This window comes from Euprymna scolopes, chromosome 39 (assembly GCF_053919585.1).
Source record: "Euprymna scolopes isolate OS-2025 chromosome 39, ASM5391958v1, whole genome shotgun sequence".
NCBI classification, from domain to species: Eukaryota; Metazoa; Mollusca; class Cephalopoda; order Sepiida; family Sepiolidae; genus Euprymna; species Euprymna scolopes.
In genome coordinates this window covers 6,208,976-6,216,874 of record NC_136520.1, presented here as the reverse complement: position 1 = coordinate 6,216,874, position 7,899 = coordinate 6,208,976, and the positions used below count along the sequence as shown (strand labels likewise).

Sequence of the window (7,899 nt, the reverse complement as noted above, 5' to 3'; positions counted from 1 at the left end):
TAAACAAGACTAATCCACGAATCGTTTAGAAAGAATGCTGCGTTTCGTTATTTAGTGGTCAAACTAAACCTTCGTCGCCAAGGAATGGGACTAGAGACTAGAGGAACGTTGCTAAGCCTCCATTGTTCGTAATTAGACTGTTTGGATTTGTTATATATTAGACTCCCCCCCCCCCTGGAAGATGCCGGGTGACCTTGCTAATAGTCGATTGTCAGATCGACTTTTTATTAAAAGTTAGATGTTTATTTAAAGAAGTTATTATTATGAAAGAACATTATTATAGTTATCGGTGTAAAAATTAGATTGAATTAATGTTTTTGGCTAATTTTCCGATATTTGTCGTCCGAAGGGTCGAACTTCACAACAATGCCGATCTCGTGAAAATCCGTCGCCACTGTCAAAAGTTTTACATACATACATACATACATACATACATACATACATACATACATACATACATACATACATTTAAACAGACCGGTGAGATTTATATTATAGATAGATGATGGGACGACTCTAATATTTTCCCTGATTCCGATACAATTACAGATTCCGTACTAAATCCCGATTCCAATACAATTACCGATTCCGATCCCGATTCTTTACAAATCTCTAAATGTTTAACTATAAAACTGTTACTTTTTCTTGATTTCCGTAAAAACGCATGTTAACCGTGCAGATAGTTTCTCAAAGAATTTTCATGGGGGGGGGGGATCTATAGATTTTAGCTTTACTGATGGAAATCAATATGTATTGATTAAAATCAATACATATTGATTGTTTTATTTTTGCTACTGACAATAGAAGATTTTGTTTCAAAACAAAATTAAATAAAAAAGATAATTAAAGGAGTCGTTTTTGGCATCGGAAAATAGACACAATTCTTTCCGACTCCGATAACGATTCCGATACCCCAAAAGTTCAGATTTTTCCGATTCCGATTCTGATTTATCCTCCCAACACTATCTATTTCTCTACCACGGCGAGAAGATGTGACACAAGGATCGGAATTGAAGTTAAAGAGCCAGCGCCTCAGGAGAGGAGCAATCTGACATGAAAAAAAAAAGTGAATAGCTTACTCGGCATTACCCGGAAGTGGTGCATTAGACATCAGCAATAAACAAACCTCTTCACGAGAGAGAAGGTAAAGCCTAGGAAGGTGGGCCTCCTAGAACTGCACAGAACCAGTAATATAGCGTAATCAATAAGAAAGGGGCCATTTCAGAACTGGCATAAATTCTGTTGATTTTGATGTCGATTAAAACAACAACAAAAAAAAGAAATCCGTTTCAATGAATTAAATGGGCCTGTTTACGAGAGATCTGACGTCATCACAAAAAGTTCCCCCATCCCATCATCCATGCCTCTTCATCCATTCCTAGCAGTCAAAAAAAAAAAAAAACTTGGGCATCTGAAAAAACAAAACCAGATGTCTGTTTCCACTTCTTCCACTTCACTGGGACTTAACAACCCCCACCACCACCCCCACCCCGCCCGCATCTTCCCATACCCATCCTAAACAACGTTCTCTTCCCACGCGTCACTCAATTTATCCGGGTCGCCGGCTCCATAAACCAACCAAACTCTAGTCCTTCGTTGCATCGCGATCCGTAAGGTTCTCGCCGATTCTGCCTCCGCCATTGAAGAAATACACGATTCTGTCTATCCGTTTCGTCTCTGCCTAAAACAGACTATTTCAGACAGACGGAATTAAATAAAAATTATAATAAAAGAAAACCAACTTGGTTGAAAGTGGGCCGAGCGTGCACCAATTTGCGCGTAAACACGACGAAACAGCCCGGGGGGGTTTACGGTATTCGTCTCCCCTTCCGTCTCTCGTTTCATCGCTCTCTCCTTGCCCTCCCCCTCCCCCCAAAAATATAAATAAACAAAAAAAAATCGTAGAGGCAGTCGTTCATATTTTCAGTTGGCATTTCACGCAGTCAGACAGACGAATACCATTTCGAATTCATTCCTATCGGCTCGTTTATTCTTTCAAAAACAACAACAAACAACAAAAAAACGGGATTCCTTCACAGGGACAAGAAACGAAATGAATTTTTTAACGCAACTCGCACTCGCTGCTTTGGTAAGTACACGGTACTTAGATTAATAATTTTGCACATTTATTTTGTGCTTGCTAATCTATAGTCGACAAAACAGATTTTTTAAAAGATATATCGGTAAATTTTTACGACGTGCCCCAGCGTATTATAAACACCCCCAACCTCCCCATGTTAAGAACGGCTTTCGGAATAAACATTTCCCCCAACCTCGAAAGCCGTTCTTAACACGAGGTGGTTGGGGTGTTGATACTACGCTGGGGCAGGTCGTAAAAATATACCAATGTATATGAATTAAGCAAAAACAATATTACGGACTTAATTGCTACGTCGAAAATAGTGAGATATCCAAAAATTACGAAAATTCGTCTAGCAGAACAACTGCTATTGTGTTTTAGCTAAAAAGAAAAATGTCTATTGCTATAGACAACAAATATCGCAACCATGACACAAGAAGTAATCTAAAATATTCGTTCCGAGTTATGTCCCCTGTGTGTAGACTCTTCGCTGTCTATTTCATAACATCAAAGAGAAATGCGATTTTACCCAATTTTCCGTAAAAATTACTTTTAACTGGAAATATATTTCTACGCCGTGATTTTTCGTAATTTTTAGATATATTACTATTTTCGACATGACAATTAAGTACGTAATATTGCTTTTGCTTAAAACGACATATTTTTTTAATCGATCCGTCGACTCTATCTTAACAAGCGCCCTTTATTTCTTTACAATCGCCAAGAAAACAACAAAAAAAAGTAATAATAATACCAATAAAACACAAAATAAACGTTACCCAAGGCAACATAGGTTACTAATCACGGCGTGAGTTCATTGCGAAAAACAAATTCTGCGAAAGTATTACGCTTTTGTTGCCGTTTTTTGTTAAATATAAGGAATCTTTTCGAGTTTTTTTTTTTTTTTACATTTTCACCCCAAACAAGGCACGGTGCCACTTTGATGTAGGAAGATACTATCAAGGACGTAAGTTGCAGGGATACTATGTAGGGAGTTGAGCAGCAAGATGTCTGTTCACATTACACTTGAACTTCTGCATACCAGTACAGTTGTAGAAACAGGAACCCGGAAGGGAATTCCAAAGTCTAGCAGTTCTGTGGAAGAAACTATTAGAGTAGAAGGCCTTCTGCAGCTAGGGATTTCTACTGTGTAGGGGTGGGACTTTGCTGCTTGTCGGGTTTGTCGGGAGTATGGACGTCGTAGGAGTACAAAGGCTTGTCGTTCATTGGAGTATCCATCATTAAAATACTTGCAAAACAGGCAGAAGAATGCAACATTTCGTCGATGGGACAGAGGTTGGAGCTTAGATGACAATTCAGAACTTATCAGGTTGGTGATTCTCTTTTGAATCCTGTCTAGGAGGGAGAGACTAGTAGCAGATGCACCAGCCCAAATGTAACAACAATACTCCATACATGGGCGAATGATGGGTTTGAGGTACAGGATACTTTCAGGCGTAAGTAACTTTCTAGCACGGTAGAGGGAGCCCACCTTCTTCGCAGCAGCCTTGGCAATGCTCTCCATATATCTGTGTCAACTCATGTTCCCAATGGACATTAAGCTGAGGAGTTTGAACGAAGTACTTTTAGGTTATGTATCTTTAGCCATCGTTATTGGTGGTTGAGAAGGTTTCTTGTAATTATTGAACGAAACAAGCTTAGTCTTGGCAGCATTGAATGTGACCATCGCTTTTGTCCCCATTCCACTACAGACTGAAGCTCTTCCACTAGGGTTTCGCCATTGCCTTGAATATTTATTCATTCGTTTTTCCCCTCCTTATAAAGCATGGTGTCGTCAGCGACTATACCCATCTCAGAGACTATTTTATCAAGGAGGTCACTTATGAATAATAAAGGTCCAAGAATCGACCCCTGAGGTACACCCGCATTTGTATCATATTGTTTACACGCACGACCATCGGGGAAAACTTGGATTCTTCTCTTATTTAAGAAGGATTTAAGTATGTTAAGTATTCGTTCAGTAATACCATAGGATTTGGTTTTCATGAGAAGACCATCGTGCCATACCCTGTCAAAAGTATTAGATGTATCTAGGGCTACTGCCATTCCCTTTCCTGCCTTACCCAGTGCATGGTATATACGTTCAGAGATTACAGTTAGAATATCAGCAGTAGAACGGACTTACCTAAATCTATATTGTTGGTGAGACAGAAGTTTAGCAACTGGTGGTGGACTAGAGCTTCATTAATTATTGACTCAAGTATTTTGACCAAAAGAGGGAGGAGGCTAACGGGGCGATAATTTAATAGGTTAGTTCTTTCGGCAGACGTCTTATAATCTGGTACCACAGAAGCAGTTTTCCAACAGTCATGAAAGCATGATTCGTTAAGGTATTTGTTGAAGAGTTTGGAGAGAACTGGAGCAACTTCAGCGGAACATTTTTTTTTTAAGCGTGAAGCCTGGATGAGAGCAGGTCCACATGTTTTTGAGGTGTCTAGGTTTTTTATGATATTATGTACTTGAGAAGGGGTGATTTTCAGATAATCTAGTGTGGCTTCTGTCCGAAAAGAAAAATCAGGGCGGGGTGGTTTGCTAGGTTCAAAGTAGAGTTTGAGGCATACTGACGTTTGAGAAATAAAAACTTCAAGGTTATGTCCAAAAATTCAGTACGCAAAGTTAAGGCGCCAGAAGTGGTCTCGGTTTACCTAAATATGGAATGGAAGTCACTAAGCATGAAACGAAATACGAAACCATATGGAACCACTTCTTGATTTATCACGAAAAATAAAAAAATATATAAACTTTTATTTTTTACATTTTTATAAATATTTTTAAGTATATTCATATGGAAATATTTTATTTCAAAAAAGTAATTTAATTGTTGTATATTTATTTTTTCACCTTTTTTTTTTTTTTTTTGCTATTGTAAAAAATGCCTATAATATTTATAAGTTGGAAATTTCATACTTCTTTTGTATTCCTAAGCAACCAGACTCATAAAAGAAAATTAAAAAAACAATTGTACTTGAAGGGACGCTTAGAACTGTAAAAAGATCTCTCGGTTTGAATATATGAGACAAGCAGGCCGCCCGGCATTGCATGGTCGTAAAATACGCTTAAATCTGATATTTTGATTAATGTAGATTTCGTATTTATTATTATACTAGCCTGGATGCCCGGCGTTGCCCGGGTGTTTGGAGGTGTGTGTTGAGCAAAAAAAGAAAAAAGTGGTAGCAGGCAGGCTCGAACCTATATCCTGAGGGAGGGAAAGAACGTGAAAAAAAAGTGACATCTTTGCCGTTGCGTCCATCGCCAAACCGGAAATGATGTAGGTTTGAATTAAGGCTAATCAATCGAAAAGAGGGGATGACTTTCGAAAATATCGGCGAAAAAAGCGACCCCTCCATGTAAAAAAGTGCCCAATTGAGGATGAAGGGATTAATGTTTTTAGCCAATTTTTCTATATTTGTCGTCTGAAGGGTCGAGCTTCAAAATGGTACCGATCTCATGAGAATTCGTCGCCTCACTCGAAAGTTTTAAGCATACATGATGATGATGAGTGCAACGTCTTGTCAGACGAGTGCCACTCCCTCAGACATTTAAAATCCATGAGCCCAAATGCCTGAGGGAGTATCTATACAAAGATGATGTTACAGAGTCTTAGCTTTGTACGACAGCTAAGTCTCTTTCTTCGTTCAAAATGTTGAGATCCAGCAACAAGCAAGAGCAAGATAGCCAGCAACAAATTAAACTGCAGACCAGCTTAATGCGGGTACTGGTCTCCCGCTTTATGGTTTTTTTAAATCAGAGATTTGCTTCTCCTAGAAAGGTTGCCTTCACCACGGCTTACGGGAGCCCTCTCCACCCCAATACACATATACACACACACAAATATACACTGTGCTAGTTGGCCGTTGACCCATAAAAAGAGTTCATTCGCCCTTTGGAAGGTCTTGTTTTTAATCCTTCAGGGAGACTAGCCGCCCTCCTCACCAAACAAGTCTGGTGGGGGAACCAGTTTAGTCGCCGGTGACCCGACCATGAGGCAGGTAGTACTGGGTTACATGGTACCAGTAGCATATGACATGACCTGACACAGGCATACATACATACATACATACATACATACATACATACATACATTTAAGCAGACAGGTGAGATTTATCTAAAAGAAGATTATATTGGGCCCAATATATAGTAATGATTTAAAAGGTTTTTTTTAAAAACAACTCATGCGCCACCACTGAGAATCGAAACCAAAACGTTTAGTTTACGATTTACTTTTTCCTTTGATGTTAATGCCAGACCTATGAAGATATGTCTGCTGCAAGGATAAAAATTAAAACATGAACCAATAGCTATTACGTTACGCATGCATATTTAAATTGCCGTCGTTCAATCTTCACCTGACAAATTTCATTTTTTTTTTTTTTAATTTTCACACTTTTGCGCCGATTTCCCCCGGTTAGAACCCAAATGTAAAGTTTCTCAAGGGTTCGATTATCCTATATATTAAGTTTCATGTCTGTAAACCAAAAACTGACAGTAGGCAAAATTTTGTAAGCAAATATGTATACGCATACATAAATATATATAGAAAGAGTTTTGTGTTTACTATAAGCTTTTTACGCAAGTATAAATCAAGTAGAATATCTGCATGAATATAATTACACGTAATAGTTAACTAAAGATGACCTAGGTGTATCAGAATTTTTGTAGGAATTTTTGACACCTCTAACATGAAACTGCAAATAAAATATAAAAAACTCGTAATTTCTCTTTTTAAAATGGGTTGTTTATTTTCTTTATGGATTATACTTCCAAAATAAACTATTAAAGTTGTATAAAAAGTAATAAAAATATTTTTTTTAAAAATAGTAATGAAATTAATTGAATGTTACGAGTTCAGTATTTTTCAATTTTTAAACTTTAAAAATCTATCAAAATTTTTCTATTGATTCTATTTTTACGATATTTTCAGGGTCAATGTGAAATTTTATGCTCTTTCCAATAAACCGAATATAATGTTTTAGACAAACGATTTTTTTTAATTTACGCCCCCCCCCATTTTCAAATGTCTATTAAAAAGTAAATAATTAATTTATGTACCAAAGTTTTATATATCACAAATTGGAGATAAAGGATCAATAAATAATATATTCAAATTTAAAACAAAAAAAATGTAGTGTTTTTTAGAAATTTACCTGTAAAGTCCGAAGTTTAAAACCTTTTTTTTTAAACACGTTTTTTTTTGTTTGTTTTTTTTTTTTTTTTGTTTTTTAAATGAAACCTTGGTCCTTGCTCCTTTAACTGAAAAAAAAAATTAGGGCTTGAATTACATTTTTCGAGGAGTTATAAGCTTCGAAAGATAGCGGGTGGAATTATTCAATAGTTTTCACGAAATTTCTGACACTGCTAAAGATGACCATCCCATAAAAAAACTGAAGAAAAAAAACTAATAGGGAATTAATTCAAATGAATGCTTAAAAGAATATGCAAGTTAGCTACATCTTTTGCAAATTAATTCAATTCCACGACCCATATATAACAAAGTTGTATTTTCTTTTTAAATAAATAGAAAAAAAAGGTTTTGGTTATCGGGCCAGGATCAAGGTGTGGTATCTGTTCTAATGCTGCACTTTTTTCCTCACTTTTTTGGTCTCGGTTAATGGGGGAGGGGTTCTTCATAACTAATACATTTTTTTTATTTTTGTTACTAACCAGAGTGCCCCTTTTTGTGGAGCTGGTTTAACCAACATTAAAAACCGACCTCATGTCTAGCTCTGCTCCTGTTGCGAGGCAAATAAACAAAAAATAAATAAATAGGAAAAAGATCCTTGGCCTTTCAGCCGGGTTC

The 7,899-nt window shown here is 36.9% G+C and overlaps 1 protein-coding gene across 1 annotated transcript in view; it reads left to right on the top strand.

Moving 5' to 3' along the window:
* Nucleotides 1–1,405: 1,405 nt before the first annotated feature.
* LOC145263643 (uncharacterized) overlaps nucleotides 1,406–7,899 on the top strand; it is a 119,230-nt gene continuing 112,736 nt past the window's right edge. The window contains exon 1 of the mRNA XM_080120495.1: nucleotides 1,406–2,089. Coding sequence (XP_079976621.1) covers nucleotides 2,054–2,089 — 36 coding nt within the window. The 5' untranslated portion in view covers nucleotides 1,406–2,053. The remainder of the gene's footprint in view (nucleotides 2,090–7,899) is intronic.